This window comes from Protomyctophum bolini (genome assembly GCF_963924005.1).
Source record: "Protomyctophum bolini genome assembly, chromosome: 6".
In the NCBI taxonomy this organism is placed as follows: domain Eukaryota; kingdom Metazoa; phylum Chordata; class Actinopteri; order Myctophiformes; family Myctophidae; genus Protomyctophum; species Protomyctophum bolini.
In genome coordinates, this window is record NC_137867.1 from 35,790,137 (window position 1) to 35,812,938 (window position 22,802).

General features: G+C 40.5%; 3 protein-coding genes across 6 annotated transcripts in view; 1 reads left to right on the forward strand and 2 right to left on the reverse strand.

Annotated features, from left to right (window-relative positions):
• Window positions 1-4,485: 4,485 nt before the first annotated feature.
• Window positions 4,486-14,963, reverse strand: LOC308317190 (E3 ubiquitin-protein ligase NEURL3). 2 transcript variants are annotated; one of them, XM_080766044.1, is made up of 4 exons: window positions 14,835-14,963; window positions 5,305-5,898; window positions 4,890-5,054; window positions 4,486-4,744 (listed from the first exon to the last, which is right to left on the reverse strand). In XM_080766044.1, exons 2-4 carry the CDS (start codon window positions 5,789-5,791, stop codon window positions 4,602-4,604), a joined length of 795 nt encoding a protein of 264 aa, XP_080622170.1. In that variant the 5' UTR covers window positions 5,792-5,898; window positions 14,835-14,963; the 3' UTR covers window positions 4,486-4,601. The 2 variants fall into 2 exon arrangements, with proteins under 2 accessions (XP_080622170.1, XP_080622169.1); XM_080766043.1 differs by lacking the exon at window positions 14,835-14,963 and adding an exon at window positions 7,928-8,042.
• On the forward strand, window positions 12,061-15,054 carry nkx6.3 (NK6 homeobox 3; the record flags this gene model as incomplete). Its single annotated transcript, XM_080766045.1, has 3 exons — window positions 12,061-12,457; window positions 13,186-13,355; window positions 14,812-15,054. The coding sequence occupies 3 exons, from the start codon at window positions 12,061-12,063 to the stop codon at window positions 15,052-15,054; spliced, it is 810 nt and encodes a 269-aa protein (XP_080622171.1).
• Window positions 15,055-19,481: 4,427 nt separating this feature from the next.
• The window catches only part of inpp5l (inositol polyphosphate-5-phosphatase L), a 37,813-nt gene continuing 34,492 nt past the window's right edge, over window positions 19,482-22,802 (reverse strand). For 2 of the 3 annotated variants that reach the window (XM_080766416.1, XM_080766418.1), the window contains exon 16: window positions 19,482-22,062. The gene's annotated coding sequence lies outside the window, so the exon portion shown is untranslated. The remainder of the gene's footprint in view (window positions 22,063-22,802) is intronic. The other variant, XM_080766417.1, reaches the window with a different exon arrangement.

Consider the following 22,802-nt stretch of genomic DNA (forward strand, 5'->3'; position numbering starts at 1 on the left):
TCTGGAAAGAGAAGGGAGAAGTGAGATTGCATGACTTGCAATGTAACTTAAACAAATGAATGAAATTTGAGGAGTCTTTTACTTTACTTGAGTATTTCCAAATTGCAGTACTTTTACTTCGGCTCCACTTTTACTTTTTATACTTTAAGTATATGTTGAATATTGGTCTGCATTGTGGTATTTATACTTTTAAGTTAACATTTTGAGTTCTTTGTCCACCACTGTCTGTCCATTATGTGGGTCTGAACCATAGAATAGAATAGAATGTATTGCCTGTGTCATTGTGATAAAGAGGCAAAAGTCCCTCTTTTGGCCCACATACAGCCTGGACAAAATCGTTGCAATACCCAATAGAACACAAAAACAGGAACATAAAACCATGATTTTCATGTCGTTAGGGTAAATATAAATGAAATGCTAAATGGTGCATACTGTATAGTGCTTTCTCCAAAGCATTTCACAATGTGCCAAATTCCATGCTGTTAAGATTGTATTGAACACTATACTAATTATATTAGTCACCCAGAGCATCACAGAACTTTTAACGTCAACAGAGCCTGATCAAATGTCTTGTTCACTTCATTGACACTTTGATGTCTCCAATGTCCTAATTTATGTTATATTTAACCTATTACTGTTGCTATATTAACCTTGTACTTGTTTAGAAGTCTATTTGACACTCACGTTTTTTTTTTGCATACATGTACAGATTCTTCCAGAAAACCAACTCCTATTATGGCCTTTAAATTAAAAAGGGTAAAGAAGCTTTCATTATAGCACCACCCGGTGGCCTACCATAGCAATTTGGTGAGGACCTTCATCATCTGGGTACCCACCCCGGCATATTTCTCACTCTTCATCGTCTTTTATCACCTCGTGGTGGGTCTGATTTTTCAGGTGTAGATGGATAAAATCTTTGCAGCGTTTTGAGCTACTTCTATATGTCCATTTTACTAGTTTTCTATAGGTATTCTGTTTTCTCACTGAAAATATTTGAATTTACCGTGCTGCTTGCATCTCCCACACCGGGGTCATGTTCCCTAAGCCCTATGTTCCCTCAGCCCTTTGTTCCCTCAGCTCTATACAGACCCTATGTTCCCTCAATCCGATAAGTGCAAGTGTAATAAATGTAATAGTGTAATAAGTATAATAGTGTAATAAGTGTAATACAGACAGCATTTTTTCCCAATGAATTGGCTGACAGCTTGTCTCGTCGGAGGTCACTTTATGTGAGTTGACCCTGGTACCTAGGGTTCCCTGGAAGGGCCTCTGCTGTGTTTATATGCTGGTAGAATCTAAAGCAGCAGCATCAAATATTTGCAAGAAAAACTAAATGGGCAGATTGTTTTACAGACAGCCCAAATCGTCTTCCATTGGCCTTCATTGAGTTGAGTGACAGCTGACATGACAAGCCTCTGTTACAGGTCTCAGGGCTGCTGAGTACCTCATTAACAACTGAACCTGAATAAACAGGGATAAAGACGGAGCAATGAAAAGATTTTACGTGTTGCTTTTCTTTCCAGAATGTAACTATGGAGAACCGGAAGCTGCGCTCCTTATATTAGGACCCCAGAAAACCCATGGGGTAGAACAAACGTTCCGTCCCTCACTGCATGTTACACTTTGCTAGTGCAATTCATTCACAGTATAAAATGTAATTATTAAATAATTAAACAGACTCTTAGGTTAGGTTTAGGTTAGCCCTGAAAACATGACTCTCGTATAATCATCATGGCAGTCATGTTTTCAGGGCTAGGTTTAGGTGTGCTTCCCCGTGGGAGGTTAGGTTAGGGTTAGCCCCTCTCGGAACCCTACATAAAGCTTTTATGAAATTTGATGGGCGCTTTAACGTAGGGTTCCTGGTCACGCTAAGATTTTTCAATGCGATTGTTGGGACGCGGATATACACAAACTCATCGTTTAGTCGATCGGCGCGGTATTAGGACGCTTTTTATTGTGTTTGTTTACGGATGTGCGAACTATAAGTACCTTACATACCTCTGATAAAATCTCCTGTGTCGCGGAAGCCGTTAAGTATTTTTAATCCATGTTTGATTAAAAATGTCGCTTTGATTTCTTCTTGTTTATTTACCGTTTATTGTACCGCCTCCCGATGTGCGGTTGGCTTTGCGGGCTATGTCCCTGCCTCTGATCTGCTCCGTCATAGCTGTAGCACCACTAGCTAGCCAGATAGGCGGTACAATGAGGTGTCAATAAACAAGGTAGGAAGAAGCAACATTTTTAATCAATCATGGATTAAAAATACTTAACGGCTTCCGCGACACAGGAGATGTGTCGGTATGGTATGTAAGGTACTTATAGTTCGCACATTCGTAAGTCAATACATGAATAAACATGGTAAAAGCGCGCAGAAGTCCCTCATGGCGTGTTTACATTGTATTTGTTTGTGCGTAACTGGCGACAGCCCAGCGTGAAGCAGGACCCAATGCAGTAAAGTCATAAAAGTGTCAGAAACTTTACTACATTCGGGTTCTGCTTGCGGGGCTAGGTTAGGGTGAGGGTTAGCCCCGCAAGCAGAACCCAAATGTAGTAAAGTTTCTGACACTTTGATAAAGCGACAATCAAATTTCATAAAAGCTTTATGTAGGGTTCCGAGAGGGGCTAGGTGAGGGTTTGAGATGGTTAACATCGGTAGAATGTAAACTTACTTTGACTGTTCTTTGTGCTGGATTGGAGCAGTTGAAGGAAATAAGCAGGAATATATCCATTTGAATTAAACGCGATATGGGCTCCGCCATGACACTTTAGTCACACATGCAGTAAACAAACTTGCGCGTCACCACGTGTAGTACACACAATCACACACACACACACACACACGCCAGATTTCGAGAGAGAAACCAGCAACGAGGTATGGAAAAATAAGCCCAAGCGACGTTACAGACAACACAAGCCCAGAATGACGAAGTCGCTTACAAAAAGCAAATTTGCCTGCAGTGCCCTCAATAGTGATATAGGCCTACTCTTTTGGGTGTAAACTGCGCAGCTTTTAGCTTTTTTGATCAGATTTGCGATCAGATTTTTTTCTTCTTTTTTTCCAATATGCCACATGCCCCTGTGCAGCTGCACATATAGCGGCAGATGGTAAATCCGGCCCTGATGTTATGAGAAGCGAATTTCATCATGAGATATTCGAGGTGATGCCTGGGCTGGACTGGGGTTGCCATGGTGAGGCAAGGTTAGGGTTGCCTTGGAAATTGATTGGTTCAAGCTGTGCATGAGCCTTTGAAAAAAAGGCTGACTTGACTTCAGTTTATCACTACAGCAGCATATGGGTAGGTGACAATGTGACATTATCGACTACAATTATAGCCATGCATGAGCTTGTATTGTTTCCTATAGCCTACTGTGTTTTCATCACTGCCTTGTATTGTAATAATAATTGGTTCAGAATCATCAAACAAACTCTTACTTTACTCTTATTTTAGCAATTCAACACTGGCATTTTACAGGTGGGTTCTTGTCAAAATAATTATTCAGCAGTCAGCACCAATATTGTATAATTTGTATTAACATTCAGTGAGGGACTCGTCATCTTGATTGGACAGACTTTTATCAGGTAAATTCAAGTCTTGACATTGACAACAAATAGGCTATAATCAGCACAATAATTTAATTAATGTGATGACGATCATGCACAATAAACGTAGCAATATTTCTGAACACATAAATAATACATAAAATAAATATTATATATATATAATACAAATAGGTAAAGAATAACAAAGTACACACTATGTTAAGAATCTAATCATTTATCATATACAATAACGTATAATACTAATAGAGTATTATCAAATATAACCCTGAGATCAAAAAGTAAAGTATATAAAGTATGTATGTTTTTTTTCCATCCATATATTCCCTATATAGGAATATAGTATACAATTGCATACAGTACATTCATTGTCTTTAGTGCAATAAGCCTTTTCTTCAGTGAGAGATATAGAACTATCTTTTTAAACCTTAAATACAGGATCAGTAAAAGTTGAAAAATAAAAGGCAGACAAAAACAGACAAAACAACAGTACACAACATCCTATAAACAAACATATATAGGTACATGATACATCCATAATCTGCATTACATTACAGCAATCCAATCACAGTATAGGCTACTTTTAAATCAAAAGTCCAGCAGACCTCAGAACTATCATTTGTAATTGACTTTCACTTTCCACAGCTTCTTCATAGTGCTTCAAACACAGTGCTTCACTGAGGCCAGTAAGCAGCCTGCAGTGGAGAAAGGTTGGGAAGATCCCAGGGTCGCTGGGGTGACACTGTTTATACCACTGTTTATAGATTTAACCGCTTGAGTCCTACAGTATGTACTTTGTTGTGCGATAAATGGCGAAAAAGGCCAATCTTCAACAGCTTGTAGATCTGCAATTCAGAATATGGAAGCCAGGGTTAATGTGGTTAATAACCAAATAATCATTAGCCTTCTCCCTGGGACCTTCTGCAGCAGAATTCATTTTCACAGCATTAACAGTCCATGGCTGGCCTGTAGCCACCTCTCAGTGAATCTCAGATAGACATTAACAGTGCATGGCTGGCCTGTGGCCTCCTCTCAGTGTATCTCAGATAGACTTTCGACACAGCGGGCAGGTGCCGAACTCCTGGATCACCCTGGTGGTACACTGGTGACATAAGCATGTGTGGCCACAGCGCAGAGTGACGCTGGCATCTTCTGCCATACACGCCACACAGTTCTTCACAGTCTCTATACGCAGGAAAAGAGACGCATTGATTGTTTTAAATCTACACCATCATGAAAAAGTATGCAATAACAACTTGAATGTATATTTCTTGGACTACTGATTTATAAACATCATCGTTGTGTCTTGGACTGAGCCTGTTTAGTTTACCTGATTTGAGTTCCTTGGCCAGATAGGAAATACAATTGTCCGTGTTTCTGCAGATGCCCTCTGGAGAACAGCTCAAATTGTACTGGTTGTCGACATCAGGTGAGAAAAGGTGTTCCGGAGTGGGGCATGACCTCCGGGATCTCAAAGGTCCTGTTACCTCTGAGCCTGCAAAAAGAAATCAAATGTGAGGTGAAGTGGGATGGCAAGTTAAAAAAAAGCATTGTTCTCCAAATAAATAACAGGCTAATTAACCACTTGAAAATGTTTGAAATATTTCACCCATGGGTCCTCCGGGGCTCTGTACTTCATCCCCTAATTTTGTCCCACTGACCCAAATCTCTTAGATCTACAAGATGTAAAAAACACTATAGGGCTGGGTTGATGGGTTGATGTGGAATTGTGGACGATGAATTACCTAGTAGTAGAATGGAGCATGTTTGTCCGTAGACGTCAACCATGGCCCATAGGGGCTGACAGAAATTCACTCCTCCCTTCAGTTTATACTTGGCAACGTCGTTCATCTTCTTAAAGCAGATGTTACCGCCAGAAGAAACCCAGAACTCAAGCTCTGAACCCGAGCAGCAGAGGCTCTCAGGTAAGGGTGCGGCCCAGTGCCCGGGTGTATCTGTGAGGTCGGGGATAGCCATGGAGGGCAGAGGGAGAGCCCTGGACGTCGGTGGAACGTTGGTGAAGCCCACTCGCAGCGCCCCTTGCCATTTCGGAGTGTTTCCCACCATCACTCTCAGACGCAGCCTCTCCCGTACCTTCAGCGGGCGGCTGCTGAACACCAGGCCATGTCTGAATGTACCCGGAGTCCTCTCTGCCAGTCTGTCCCCTTGGCTCAGGCTGACGTGCTCACCCACGGCCTGCATGTGGAAGGTTAAAGGACCGAGACAGAACATCCCACACCTGTGTGAAGCCCTACACACACCGGGTGAAAATAACGGAGGCGGCTGTTTTGACGCGCGGCGTTCGCAGACGGTGTGTTTAGCCCTTGACTCCTCTGATCCTGCAGAGAGAGAGAGAGAGAGAGAGAGGAAGCTTGCTTAAAATAAAATAAAAACTGGAGCACATAGAATGTTAACAGCTTTGATTGATTTTGATTACGGTACATTTCAAGCACAAACTCAATACAAAGACTGTTAACTGTGAGTGGACGACCCAATTAAGCATTACACTTGTTTACAAGAGGGTCCACCATGTTCAATTCATCAAAACATTTAGAGACGTACAAATAGACACTTCTATATAGTCAAAGAACAGAACAGGAATTCATCATAAAGGAGGTAAAAAGGGAAAAGAAACCTATACAGCGAGGGGAAAACGGGGGGGCGGTGATTCAGATTTTACGGGGGCCAGTTTCGAATTGCAGCCGTCCGTAGGTGCCCTTTGAGAGCGGTTTTGAAGGAGTCAAGGGATTCACATGTTGGTAGGGCGTTCCACATTTTGGTGGCATAGGAGCGAAAATAATTTAGTCCCTTGTTTGTGCCGAATCTGGGTTGTACATGGTTCGTTGCACTCCCTCTGGTGTTGTGGGTGTGGACTTCGTTAACATTAAGGAAGTATCTAGACAGGTACATGGGTATCTTGGTGGTGTATCGAATCTTGTGGACCAGACCCATTGCAAGATGCTGTACTCTGTCGTCGACCCTAAGCCATTCCAGCCTGTCAAAGTGGGCAGGAGTGAGGTGGGTTCGGGGGGTGAGGCCAAGTAGAAGCCTGCCCAGTTTGTTTTGGGAAGTCTGGAGCCTAGTTTTAAGGGACTTTGAGGTGCTGTGGTACCAGGAGGTGCATGCATAGTCAAAGAAACCTTGCACGAGGGCTCCTGTTAAGGTTTTCAAGGTGTTTTTGTTGACCAGTGAGGAGATCCTGTAAAGGAAATACTATTAGAACCAAAGAGAATGGATTCAGTTTTTACCAGCTCTATAAATAATAATAAATAGTAGTGAAAATTGACGATCTACGAGCTCACAAAGTAGGCCCATTGCATTGCGATATGTGATCTTGTAGGCCTATGTAGATCTATTGTCGCTTGAAAATGTTTAAACAATATATTCACATTGCTCATTATGACATGTCCAAAGTGGTTAAATATGAGGAACACGAGGGTCATGGAAGAGCAAACAACTAATGTTTACTCTGAATGAATGGAATGAGTGTGTGATGATTTATTTTACATACTGCAGTGAATAAAAACTAGATCTAAAAGAGATTTGTGCTTTACAGAATGAAATGAACACAGCGCTAAGAGGAAGAGGTTTGTTGACTGAAAGATGGTTAAAAAAGAAAATATAGGGGAAGATGAAAACAAGGTTGACTGTAAACCTGAAAGTAAAACCCAGTAAAAATGAAAGTAACTTCTTATCTGTCCAGAAGTCCCCTATCACAATTCGGAATGTATTTTCTATTGGCTATGGTAAGTCATGTGTCATATGGTAAGCTAATAAGCAACTGTTAACATTTGCATAGGCAGTTTATGAAAATCATCTCCTCAATTTTAGGTTTATATTTGAAGATAATCCATTCATACGTATAAGTGGAAAATGAGTGCTATTAATGAATACATATGTGATATAGCGATAAAGTGACACTGCTGTACACTTGTACAGGGTTTGTTTATGAGAGGGAATTAGTACAGTATATACACTAATTCCCTCTCATAAACAAACCCTGGTCTAACCAAAACTAGCCTACTAGTTGATCAGAAATGAACTATGTGGCTGTCTGAATGACATAATCTGCAGCATCATTTTACTGTAAGCATTGCAAGCGTCATAGGCCTGCATGGACATGCATTACTTCCTGCTTACAGCATGCATTGCATCCCTGCCTTGTAATGCTGCAATACATTTCGGCTTATGGTGATATTTTGCATCCTCATCTTTAGACGATGAGTAATCATCGATAAGACTAAAGGTGAAAAAAAATTCATTGAGTCACATTTGAGTTACATTTTGTTAAATGCAGGACTCTGAGGTCATTTCAGGATGTTACCATGTAGTAATACTGAGTTGTATATAATGTAAACAAAGCCTTACTAGAGTCGGTGGTGCAGATCTTGTCCATCATCTTGAAGAGGTCAGGGAGTGCGTTGAGCATGTCTAGGAGACTATTTACATACATCTGTGTCTTGTTGAGTTGTTTGGTTTTCTGACGAGGTGGCTGTAGTGGTTTGCTTTTATACCCCTGCTGGTCCACACACGTGCAAGAGGCTGACATACAAAACAATCACAACCAAAGGGGAGGGACTTTGGAAAAGTACCCAAAGTTACTCAGGCAGGAGGCTGAGACCGCCTTCCCTTGGCTTGGTGCCAAACTCTGAGTGCCCAAAAGTGTATTCTTTTGCATTTAGCTCAAAATTACACTGTCACACAAAAGTAGCACAAATAGCAGATCTACAAGCTCACAACATCCCAGTGCCATGCGTTGTGACTTGTGAGCTTGTATGGGAGTATGCTATTTCTTTTTTGCTATATCTGAATCTCTTATAAGTGAAAGTGAAAGTGGTTAACACCAACATTTCACTGCACTTAATTTTATTTAGCAACGTTTCAGTCGGTCAGACCTTTATCAGGCAGTCTGTAAGCGCAGACAGTGCTGGATTCCAGTTTGAAGATTTATACTTGAAATTATTCATTGAATTCATTGAATTAATTAATTTTCATTAACAAAATGAAATACAAAAATGTCAGTGGACACTTAATGCATAGTGATCTAAACAGTGACTGTTATAACATTATTACTTGTGACTGTATTATACCCCGTTTTATTAAACTATATGTTAGACAATGCTACGGTCTGGTTGAGTGTACCACACCAACATTTCATTATACATACAAGCATAATTTAACCATTTTCTGATGGATACTTGGCTGTGCTGTGTGGATGCTTGGCTTCAGCACTGCATTGTATATTATTTTTGTGATATGTTGGTGAATTGGATACATAGGACCACAATAGAAACAAGTACCTAGGACTTGTTTTTCTGTTATCCTTTTAGCCTTAACATTTTGTTTACATTTTTTACTAATAAAGTATTCAATCAATCAATCTGTTACAAAGGGCATTTTCTATCAAAGCAAAGCCCCAGTTTAACCTCAACAACATTGATTTATGTATTGATTGATTGAATACTTTATTAGCACTAGCAGTTTACAAAACAAAAGTACAGTTCGATACAAGGTCTGCCAAGAGACTTAAACCCAAGAAAGCCTATATGGCTATGGCTTCATTGGCTTGTTTTCCATTGGGGTCCTTTTGTACTCAATGAATCAAAAACACAATCTGCCGTTGAATCTGATCTGTACGCAAGTTCAACATTTACACCGCTACGCAATGATATCAGTTTCGTTATAAGATATTGTTGTCCTTGTGGTTAATGTTGTATTGCTCATGTGTCTGATACCCGCTTCATATGTTTGGGAAGGGCAAAGGTTTTACAAGATATGGGCAATTTAAACATTACATTGTCCCACTAAATGAGCATATTGTGAATTCAATGCCAGTCGAAGGAAATAACAAAACCAAAACTCAATGGGTCTTTCACGTGCTGCACTGCAGTTAGGTGTGTGCATGTGTGTGTGTAGAGTAGACTATATATACTGTGTAGTGTATACTAGTATAGAAGCTGTCAGTTTTCTGAACCTGAATAATGGCTGGGGAGTTTTGCTGCCCCCTAAAGGAGAATGCACGTTGTGCTCATGTGACCAACACTGTCACTGAGTCAAGTCTTCATGTGACAAGATGATGAGGACCAGAGGAGGAGCAGCCAAAATTCCAGAATTGCATCATCCTCATTCTTGGAAAGTTACTGCCCTTTCTTTCTGTCATCTTGCATAACCGTTTTGGTTTAATCTTTTCTTCAGATTGACCCTGCTCCCTTTCTTTTAAACTGCCCTCCTGAATGATAAATAAAGCATATTAAGGATGATACGCCAAATTACAACTGTACTTGTGATTTACGCACAGTAGCTTATTTGTATTTTTTTTTTTTGTGGGATACATTGTTGTTTTTTGTTGAGTATAGCCTATAGAAGATTATAAAACTATTATTACAGTTACAGTATAAGCCTCTCATACTCACACAAAACACATTCAACATGCCCACTCGTTGCCCCTTCAATGAACCAGGGTCCTCATCCAACTGGGGAAATCCCAAACTTCCCCCACCCCTTACCATGGTTAGGGTACTCCCCTCTCACACACACACACACACACACACACACACACAGTCACAGTCTGTTAATAATTGATGTTCTCTGTGCTTGCAAAGTAACAATGCTGTGAGTGTGTATGCAAAGTGAGGATACTGCTGAGATCTGTGTTCACGCATTTATCTTTGTGTGCACGCCGTCTACACGTGTGTGCATGCATCTACATGTGTGTGTGTGTGTGCGTGCATGATAGTGTGTGAGTGAGTGTGTGTCACATGTGCACGCGTGTTTGTGCAGACTTCTCTTGGAGGGATAGAATTGAGTCCGCTGCACTCTCAACATATATAGTGTTGTAATTGATAGAAAATAAGTAGCTTTTGGGTGAACTAAACTACTGCTCTAAAAGCACAGGCCATGCAATCTACTGCATTCTATCGTGTTTAAGAGCAAATAGAATGTATGTGTGCAAGTTAAAGTGTAACTCAAACATATACCGGTAATCAAAAAGTAAAATAATTTGTTTATAAGCAGTTCCCATGAAATTAAGAAAAGGCAGGAAGTATCAAGCTGGTAAAACAATATTCAGTATGTTATTTTGTGTGTTTTTACTTGTGTATAGTGTTTGTGATGTTATTTTGTTGTGTCAGGGGGGGGTCATATTTTGATATACTGCATTTGTTCTTTGAACTTTTCCAATTCAATCTGTAACCACTTCCAAAAGGTCTCATTATGATAAGCTTCTCCCTCACTTGAACTAAAACTCCACTGAATGTTATATCAATGTGACGATGATGAATAATGAAGATATATGAGATGCAGTCAATCACACATGTCTACTGAATTACAGCTGCTGGTAGGCTGAGCAAGACAATTTATCCCAAGACAATTAATCCCCATTATGAGGGAAACATTTTCAGAAATGCTATGCTTTGAATTAGAAGGTTCACATGCATTTCTAGGATTTCCTTTTTGCCTCTGGGTACATCTCAATCAAAAGGCTAAGGCTAAACGTATTCATTCTGTAATGATACACTTATAAAATGCTACAGATGCCTCTATAAGTACACAAAGATTTTAAGTGATGATGTCTGACATACCCCTTTTAATTCATTATTGCACTCATACAATCATATTTTCTAATACAGGAAAATAAAAGGGGGAAAAAAAGAAAGAAGGCAACAGTCATATTTATATAAGAATGTTTAACAATGTGCCAAAAAAGGGTTATAATATGAACACAAGGAATAATTTGTTTTAAGAACCCAACACATTGGCATCAATTTAAACTAAAAATTGTATTTTGGGAACAAGGAAAGTGTTATTCTGTGTATTTCAGGTCCATGCAGGCAGCAAGCCGTCTCTGCTCCACCACACTCGGCTGGCCGTGCATGGCAGGCCATCAAAAACCAACTTGTTCCCACTCCACCTGTTCAAAACACTATCAATCTGCTGCCTTCCAATGACAGGCTTGGCTTTCACTGGGGAGCCAATGGAAATGCACTGGAGGTCTGAGAGCCCGACCAATCGAGGGCGGGATTCTAATGTGGCCAGTCTTTATCAAGGTGCCACTTCCATTTTCAAGATAACGCTTATTTATGACCCCTGAGGAGAAAGCTGACGGGAGGCATCGGTCTTTTAGGAGCCACTGTGAAATCCTTCCAGAGGGCTCACCTGAAGGCGATTATGGAATTATCATACACCACACTATGGCTAAGAACAGGTGAGGGGAGAGAGTGAAGAAAGCCTTTCTATTGGCACTAGAATATTCCACGCTGTAGTAGCAACTTTCGCAGACATCAGGGACTTATTGGAAGAAACTTGGTGAAACGGTAGCGGATAGCAGCATCCATTGAGTTAATCATTTGAACATATAGAGACTGGGGGCGCGATTATAAATCTGTCAGGTGTGCACAAGTGGACTCCCGTGGGCCAAACAGGGTCCGCCTGACCTGACCTGACCAACTGGACGTTGCTGTGGGCAAGTGAGTCGGTGTAACCCGGAGACAGAGACACTTCCCATGGATCCAAACATCCAGGGGTCTTTTCTGTTCAACAACGGCCTGAATCAGTTCCCTTCGGATCTCAAGGCACCGGTGTGCCAATACTCCATACCCAACTCCTTCTATAAACTAAACCCGGGCCTGAACAACCAGCTGGCAGCGGGCACCCCTCACGGCATCAGCGACATCCTCAGCCGCTCCATGGTGGGCATGGGAACATCGGGCACCACCACACTGCTCTCCGGATACTCCACGATGGGGGGCTTTGGCCCGTCCGTTACCGGCGCCGGAATGTACTATAACCGAGACTACAACGGCTTCGCTAAGCCGGACTGCCCTATGAAGGCTCGCAGCGTCAGCTGCTGGGCTGAGAACGGCTACGACTGGCGAGGAGGGAGGCAGCAATGCGCCAACAGTGAGTCTCTCGAACGTTCTTGTCTGACCTCCGCATGCACACGGGTCACACAATAGAACAAGTTCCTCTCCTTGCTAGACCATTTCTCTGTCGTGCAGAAGTTACCTTCCTCTGTCAACATGTCTTGTTACTTTGCTGACAGAGATGCCAGATGCTTTCATTCAAGTAAATGACTTGGCAGTAAGTGTTGCTCTAGTGAAGTCTGTATGTATTTATGAAGCATCACAGTGTCTTATGAAAGCCCATAGAATGTGGTAAACACAAAGACGGTAATTATATGTGTAATGATGACATGCATTTCCTGTTGCAAAGGGTTTCATTTGTTTTATGGTACAACTAAACTTGGGTGATGAATTAATGTGGCATATCGATGCCGCTATATATTTACGAGTCATATGTGAAAAAGATAAAGCCGTATGAAAATGTCTGATACATTGAATGCCACATGCCAGAATAATTGGTAGGCATACCAAATAAAAAAGGAACTGCAAATGGCTGATCACTAGATAAAGCTACCAGTGCAATGTTAAATGTAAAATTGTATTTGTCATTTTGCTTCTGATAAGTTGCAAACAAAATTAACGTGCAATTATTTTGATTTAGATTCAGTTAACTTCTCAGTGATCTGGAATAATTTATTAGATTATCCCGTGTGAATATACTTTTACGTACCAGTGCAAGTATATTATTTACGTGTTCAAGTGTTCTGTATTTATTTTTAATTCCAGACAGTAATACTCTGGGGGAGATGTCAGGCAGGAAGAAACACACTAGGCCAACATTCAGTGGACATCAGATATTTGCCCTGGAGAAAACCTTTGAGCAAACCAAGTACCTGGCGGGACCGGAGAGAGCCAGACTGGCTTATTCCCTGGGCATGACAGAGTCGCAAGTCAAGGTACATTTTGTCTTATTCCCTCCTGGGCATGATAGTCACAAGTCACGGTACTCCCTGTAAACCAACACCATACTGCATCAAACTGCAGTGTCACACAAAAGCATCAACACTAGCATATTATCTACAAACTCGAAATGTGGCACAAATCGCAGCGTTTTCAAGCTTGTAGATCTGATACTTTTGCTGATTTAGAATTTGAATCCTGAAAAGCAGCAGTTTTAGTTTTTCGGACATACTGTATGAGGTTTCCACCCATTTACATGTCTGTCACATTCTGTGCAGAATGACTACTCAGTGCAGTTAGTGCACTTGTGTTACATCTATCAACAGTATTAAAAGGTTGAGACAGCGCAAATGTCACTAGTGATGCCCATACAGGTAGGCAAGATCAAAATAAAAATATTTACTACATATATATATATATATATATATATATATAAGAATTGAAGCGTTTAGCAGGGGTCGGCAACCTTTTTGACATGAAGTGCCATGTTTTTATTTTCTTGATAGTCGTCAGTGTGCCAGTGACACCACATCCAAATTATTTATATACATATATATATATATATATATATATATTTATATACATACATATATACATATATATATATATATCTCAGGATGTAATGGTCATTAGACTCAATAACCCAATCTCCCAGACTCCCTCCCCAGTCAGAGTTATAAGAGTTTGAATGAATGTATAATTATGTCACTGTGCAGGATGTCATTTGCATAGATCTATACGTGAGGGGACTTAATTTAACTGGTGTTTTTATATATAAAATTTGTAAGGAAAAACCCTCTCTCACATGTATGCCAGTGATCACCCTCCCCTGTGCCAATGTTGCCTACCCCTGGTTTAGATTTCCATCCTTTATAAAAATGCAGGCTCAAACTCCAATGAAATAAGCTGACATTTTACCAGTTAAGGAAGCGTAGCAGATTTAAATTCCCAAATCCTGTACACATACTGTTGGACCAGATTTATTTATTGTTCCATTATTTTAGTCTGAACTTCGAAACTTGTAACCTGTGATTTATTTGCAATATAGGGCTGTTTGATCTGATCAATTTGTTTGTTTGTTTGTTTGTTTATTCCAATTATTATTGGTCCTGAAGAAAAATAAGAAAATTATGTAGCGTGTGTGTGTCGCACGCGTGTGTCACTGGCCATACGTAGGCTAGGCTGACGAGTGACTACTTTAATTTCGCATTAAATAGCTAGTAGCCTAGCTACTGAACTTTCAGACCCCTTTTTTATACCCCCAAACTGTTTGAGCGCGTTGTTTCAGCCTCAAACAAGTTTGGATTTGCTGGAAATCGTCGTCAACTTTCTTCAGTAGGCTACGTGAGTAACGTGACTGCACTGCAGCTTCCTTGTGTTGTGAGTCACTGTCAGACAGAATAATGACGGATCAAACAAACATCTCTCTCGCTCTCTGCCTCTCCTGACTAGGTGTGGTTCCAGAATCGACGTACCAAGTGGAGGAAGAAGAGCGCGTCGGAGCCCAGCTCCACGCAGGCCGGCTGCCACGGGGGTCCGGGCGGCGTGGGGGGAGACGCCTCGGAGAACGAGGTGGAGGACGAGGAGTACAACAAGCCCCTGGACCCGGACTCTGACGACGAGAAGATCCGCCTGCTGCTGCGCAAGCACCGCAGAGCCTTCTCCGTGCTGCGCATTGGACCGCACCACGTTTGAATTGAATTGAGACGTGTGACGCACACGTCACATGGGATGTGATGAGAGCGCACCCGCATTCGCACGCACACACACACACACACACACACACACACACACACACACACACACACACACACACACACACACACACACACACACACACACACACACACAGTGATGGAAAACGTACTCAAATATACAAAGTATATAAAAGTACAAAAGCTATTTTGGCATCAAAATGTAGGCTACAAAAAGTAGAAATTACTTTATTATGCAGATATCCCATTTAAAGTTTTCAAATGTATAAAAATCTTTTGAAAATAGCAGATCTACAAGCTATTTGTAGGCTGAAGTCGTTAATATGTTTCATAATAATAACCAAAATCAAAGTAACTACAAAGAAACTAGTAACACAAGTTTTCAAATAAATGTAGTGGCGTAAAAGTACAATATTTGGATATGAGATGTAGTCCTAGTGGAGTTAGTAGAAGTATTGGAAATGGAAATACTCAAGTAAAGTAGCCTACAAAATGTACAAATACCTCAAAATTGTACTCAAATACAGTAGCCTACTTAAGTAAATGTACTTCATTTTCGACCACTGCACATACACACACACACACACACACACACACGTATTCACATGTGCGTGCGCAAACACGCATGTTGTAACCAAAAGGTATAGGCCTACAGATGTCACTCAAAACATATACTTGGACGGACCTGTATTAAGCATGTTCAACATATGCTTACTTAGTCTATATACCAAAAAACAAGTCTGATTTATCTTGTAAGTAAGAGATGAGCTGGTGCAGCAGCCCCATCATTTTTGTAAGAAACTCAAATCCAAAACAACATTAAAAATACTGCACGATTCTGTTTGTGTCTACATTAGCCTCGGAGACCACAGGCGTTTTACTTCTACATAGGAGGGTGTAGGTAGGCTATAAGACGATTTCTTTATGCTTTATTTTGCCATTATTTATACACTTATCTCCGAATCAGATATTGTGCTGGGCACAATCAGCACATGCAGCTTTGTTTTTGTTTTTTTTGCACTGTTGACTTGCAAATGGGAAACTTTAATTTTACTACCTGCAATGTTTTATTCCAGAGGTTACAAATAAAAACAGCAGCAACACTTTTACTGTACATCCACTTATATGTAAACATTGCCATATACAATCAATTCTTACTTCACAACCCACACAGTAACCCTGAGAGTGAAACATTGATTGATTGATTGATTGATTGATTGATTGATTGATTGAATACTTTATTAACAGTTTGCAGAAGAAAGCACAGGAGGTACAGTTAAATAAAAGAGCCTTTAAAACCCCAAAAAGCCTTGTTTCAATTTGGGTCCTTCATATTCAATTCATCTGACCCAAATACATTTTTTACTTTCAAATGAAATCATCACTCATTATTTAACTGTGGAGAATGAAAAAAATATATATAATGTCTTGGGTTCACAAAAATCACCATGTAAAGAAAGCCGGCAGTGCGACAAATGTTTCATACAGTTAGCGGTATTATTAAAAGCTTTAAGTGAGGTGACCGCAGGCGTTTGGCAACACTGTTATAACGGGACTGAAGTAAAGTTTAGTGTGCAGGTGAAGCACTGTACGTGGTGATAAACCTGCAAGCATTTAATTTCAGTGGACCTCTGAAATATTGTACAATAAATTATTGTGAATTATTTATTGATTTTGATGGTCAATGTGTCATCCTTTATAAACAAAACACTCTTTCATGAAAGGAATAGGACATAGCGGTGCCCTATATTCCACTGGAAAATGAGCCATTCCTTTGGGCTCATTCCTTTTTCAAAGATATTTCTATCAATTATTTTCAGCCTAGAATCAAGCCATCCAGGATCCTGATGAATCATGACCATAAAACCTTTGATTCTGAATCAAAGCTTTTATGGTCATGATTCACAAGGAGGCTGGATGGCTTGATTCTAGGCTTTAAATAATTTATATAAATATCTTTGGAAATCTCTATGTGAAAAATGAATAGCTTATTTTCGAGTGGCACTGCAAAATGGCTGCCACTGCTATGCACAACACAAACATGAAATTACAGTGGAAAGAAAGGCACAATCATGGAGGACAGTTAAGGGTCAAAGGTCAAATCTTGTGTAATTTACCAGTGTGCTGCAGCTGCATTGAATATAACAGCAAGCCGTCCGAACATTAAAATCAATGACTGTATAGAACCACTTCAATCAACATTTAGGATCAAATGAGACACACCCTGTTCAGCAAACTGCTGTTAAAGCATAATGGTTCCTACTGTAATAGGAGTTTAATGTTAATGGTGACCAAAGGTCACAGCTTTGGTTGTAAATTGAGAATCAACAAATGTCTACACAAAAAAAACCCTCTTGAGCCAAGAATGAACTCAGAGACAAATCTTCCACTTACAGTATAGAGATACTGTAATAGTCACATCAAGCTGGATTTATTTATTAGCCTTGATGCTCATTTAATAAACAGTTAATGCTACTAGAGTGAATGACACGCGCTAACACAAAAAAGTAACACATTTCCACAAATAGTTTTTTTTGTTTCCTATATCTTTGCATGTCCCCATTCTTCTGACGATGTCATGACAGATGAGTGCATGAACATGACTGAAATGTGGGGTATATATGTCTGTTTCAGAGTCACAGTCCCCATTTCATCAGCCTTTTCTTTCTTTCTTTCTTTCTTTCTTTCTTTCTTTTTGTCTTTTTCTTTCTTTCATCCTTGCTTGGCATTTAAAGGCCATCCATCTGAACAAGATGCCCACTTCTGACTGCCCTAAATAGCCTGTCCATTCCACCTTCAGAGCACAGGCTTAATATCTCATATATTCCTGTTGTCATTCTTCTTTTCTGCCACCAAATAAGCATGGCTCACCCCACAGCTGAATTCTATGACCGCAGAATATAGAACGCAATCAGATCATTCACCTTGGGACATTTTTTTGCCAAAGCTATAAGCACGACGAGTGCAATAGAATCCTCAACCATCTATCCTAACGATTTTTTTTAGCTTGACCTACCTAAAGGTCATTTGTTAGTCCAGTGGTTCTCAAACTTTTTAATTTCAAGGACCACCAGTAACTCAACTCAACAAAAACTGTAAAGAGTATAGCCTACAAATGGTACCAAATAGAAGTGTCCATTTGGACCCATTTTGGGGCGGGAACCCCTTTTGGTGTTAGCATTATGCTATGCTTCAGTTATTGAAAAAATAGCAGATCTACAAGCTCATAGCGCGCCACTCTACGAGCTTGTAGGTCTGCTATTTTTGAAAAATCAAAGAACGACTGACATAGAAACAAAGCTTTTTCAGAAAACTGTCAGGATGTAGAAGACATTTTTAGAATCTGATCTCAGGTCAGAATGGGTTAATAATACATACCCCAAAACAGGGAGGCCAGCTTGAAAGGAGTTAATGTTTGCTTAACCTGCGGTTCGGTTCGGCCAGAGAGCCACACGTCAAAATGTTTACTCAGAGAGCTGTACTCTATGCCGATGGCATGCGGCAGTAGTATAGCCTGTTAGTTACCTAACCATTCTGGTCTGTCTACCTCTGGAAAACTACTGGAAAGAAACACATGTTCGACACATGAAGACAACCGTGTGCCTTTTTCATAGCCTCATATAACCTCATAAGTATAGCATTGTTTCCCAAAACAGTGGGATGGGCTGGGACCCATTTGTGGAGTCGTGGCCCAATCAGTATGGGTCGGGCGCAATATACCCTTTTATTTTATTTTTGCAATGATTTATTTTATATATAAAAAATAAATGTATGACAAAAACAAAATCACAATTTTAAACTTTTTTTTAAGAATCCCATTAAAAACGAAATAATAAAAATCCATTAATTAGAGGGTGAAAAAATGCTTTTTATTACAGTAAGTAGTGGAAATAGCCACTGGACTTAGTCATATGCCATAAAGAGCTGCTCTACAAGCTGTCAACGCATCGCAGTTTGCATATTGGCTATTTCCACCAACATGCCTTCTAGTATTTCTCAGAAAGCAAACTGTGCCTGCAGGAATGTGCAATGGCAATTATAACTATTCAATTCAAACTGGAAGAGCAGACTATCACTATTACCGGTAAGAGATTGTAATCAGTCGAGTATGCCGAGTATGACATTGCAACATGGTTGTGAGAGAAATATTTTTTATTAATTTGCAAAAAGTGGAAATATCACAGGAATGTATAGTGTTTAATTGACTGAATAAATGACTGCATTGGTGCTTTGATCTAATGGTGCTGTACACTCTAACTATATTATATATACCATTTCCAACACTATAGGGAGCATTAGGCTAGTGCGTTGATGACCAAAGCATGATACAAGTATACATGTCTAATATAGACACGCGTCCAGCCGTCCACCCCCACTCACACACATAAATTATTAAATCAATCATGATTACGATGAGTCCATTGGTTTTTAACTATGGTTACATTTATACAGTCGAGAGCCCAACTCACACGAGGAGGGCTGAATGCAATATATATTTGTCTGTTTGAATGCAACCAGGAAATGTAAGGGGGTAAATATCTATGGAACCGTGTGTAATATTAAAAGATAATAAATTACTAACATGCAGACGTTGGTCTATACATTTCAAAGGTTTTGAATTAGTTATTAAATCCAGAACTATGGAATCAAACCAGAGAAATAATTCACTTAAGGAAAATACACCATGAAACTGGTAGCCTACTGCAACACTAAGCAAAACAATAATAATAATAAACAAAGAAATCCTCTGTTGATGTGGGCAAGTTGCTTTCTGTGCATCTGTATTATTGCAATATTAGTGTTTGTAGTCCTGCAAATCGCATGTGTGCACATCCAGCTATGTGTGTGTGTGTGTGTGTGTTGTCACTGCCCGTCATCCCATAACATCTGCGTTCCTTTACTACAGTGTGGTAAGTATGTGGTAAGGGGTGTGGATTCAGCTGAGTTAGACAAAATGAAAATGTCCATTCATTCATGTCAACATTCAGTATGTCTTGAAAAATCTCAAGTATAGTTCATGGAATAAAGCACTTGGTAAATTAATAAAACACAAGACGGTAAGCACAAGAAGGACAACACAAAGATCGCATTGCTGTTGTCATTAACCACCTAAACCCTATACTTGGTCGACAGGCATCCCCTAAGAGGCTATACTAGGCCACCTGTTTTTCCCCCGCTACACCAAATAGCTTCATCGAAGATAGCCGTTCTACACGCGCACAATAAAGCTGAAGATTGACCATTTTCGGGGAGTGTCTGCCAAAGAATATATAGGGATGCTATGGTCCTCGTAAGATTAGGTTAAGGTTTGGAGTTATTTTGTCGTCGATTAGAAATACAAGGATGCTACTTGTTAAAATATATTTTCGTGAACGGAAATGCCAGCTTCCTTGCTCGTATTTTGGGAGGTGTAGGGCAGCTACTTGTCAAGTGCTGACCACCACTTCTACAACAAACAATAGTTAATCTAGCATTGTTTGAAATCCAATATATTTTGTGTTTATCGTCATAATCAACACAAAAACCACACAGCGTGAGGTGTGATAATAATTTCGCCTGCACATATGCTACAGTAGCTACAGTAAAGGCTTCACTACTCTGCTAGAGCTACACTATCTATATTTCAATCTAGGTCAGTAGATCAAACATACAAAGGAGACCGTGAAGTAGCATTCTTGTACTTACTGTATGTTTCTCTGTTGGTTCTTAGTCCTTATAGTGGTGCCGGACTGCTGGTCCACGGTCGAATGATCTAAACAGTAGTCTTCAAGAGACAAAAAGGTGGCCGCACACTCTGTTAGTCAAAGTGCCAATATTATATTTTAGTACACAGTAAATAAATAAAAATCACACTTGTGTGAAGAGGGGGCACCCAGATCTTTGGGGTCATGTTGATGTTCTCAAGTCCATAGACTTTGGCTGGGACGGGGACATTATAATTAGGCTCTCAAGAAACATTAAAAGTCCATAGACTTGGCTGGCCATAGTCTGAAGAAGTGCCATACCCTGAAGAAGACCTGCTGAAACGTTCTTTATTTAACTTTATACTCTGCGTCCAAAAATAAAGTAATGCCACTTTGGCTACCAGTATTTTCAGCCCTCTTCTGGTCTCTTGAAGACTACTATTTAGGTTAAAGTACTGCAAAATGAACAGTAAACAGACATACAAAATAAATAACGGAAGTAAAACTAGTCTAAAATACAAAATAAAAGCATGTCAGTAGAACCGATGACCAATATTCAGATGTAAACCCATGACACTGTAAAAGTGTTGTCAGGGTATTTACTTGGTTACTTGGTTAAGTAAGTAAGTATATATATGTGTGTGTGTGTGTGTGTGTGTGTGTGTGTGTGTGTGTGTGTGTGTGTGTGTGTGTGTGTGTGCGTGCGGCTGTGCGCGGGCGGGCGTGCGTGCATGTGTGTGAGTGTGTATGCAAACTATGCATACAGTACATGCACTGTGGAGAGAGATGTATGCATAATATTGATGTACGGGTACTCGGGCCAAAAGACTACCCAGCACTGAGCACCCGTATCCTCAAAGTCTTAACATCATCTGGCCACATTCTCAAAGCGATCTCGCACACTGCGTACAAAGGCCAACGACCGCAGGGAGGAGGAATCCGGCGGGGAGCATCCCTGATGTCAACCATGTGTTCAGGTCGGAGGATGGAAGACTTATGGTCCATCCGGCAAATTGTCTGTCACACAAAAAATCCATAATGCTGCTGATGATCAAATCTGCGCCGATGTCACCCACAGCCGTGGGAATCAATATGTCGCCATGAGATCGGGAGTGAGACATCAGTGATGTGTGGATAGGGAGAGAGAGGTTGGTGATGGTGCTGTTGGTGGTGGTGTAGGCCAGGGAGGGGGATGGTGGAGTTCCTGTCAGAGACGAGGAAAAGGAGGGTAGAAATCTTATTGCTGAACCTCTTGGTACTCGTTCTGTAGTGGGGCAGGACCTCAGAGGTTGCTGCGGTTGGACCTGCGGTATGGCACAGGAAAACATTTAACATACACGGAATGACGGTGTTGGTGCTAGGACACTGTAGCCAAGCAGGTACTGTAGTAAGTTAGGTGCTGATAGCCTGGTAAATCCGGTAGCGGAATTCGATTTCATTTTGCTGAATAAAAATGTAATTGAATTCTGCGTTTCGGTTGGTTTACCTAGACTACGGTGCTGGTTCTAGGAAATTGTAGCCAAAGTACTGCAGGCTCATTGTATGGACACTTTCTTTCCCCCAGAAATCACTGAACCATAACCTCACAGAGGTATACACTGTAACTATATTATGGCGCTTGGCGAGCCGCGTCTTGTATTGCATGTTTCTCCTCTCTCTTTCTTTGCCCTTGGTTTCTTGTTTCTCTACAGTGACTGACTGATAATGCATAAAATGGCAACAATAAAAAAGAAAAAGATGATGTGCCATATTGCCTACTGTAAGTTTCTCAAAGGGGCAAGCCTAGAAGTTAGAACTAAGAATCCCCTCTGCAGTGCATTCCTGTTCAAGTAAAAGAAAACTCCTTGACAACTCTTAAGTCCCACCAATACATGGGGTTTCATTATTCTCGGTCTGTCCAAAGAGGAATCCTCATGAAAAAGTTGTCCATCCTCTGAAAAGGCCATTTAAACGGCAGCAAAACAAAATCACGGCCGTAAAAATGCCAATACCCACCGTCGGCTAAAATGTATGTCTCTCCAGCCGGCCGTCCATCTGGTAATTA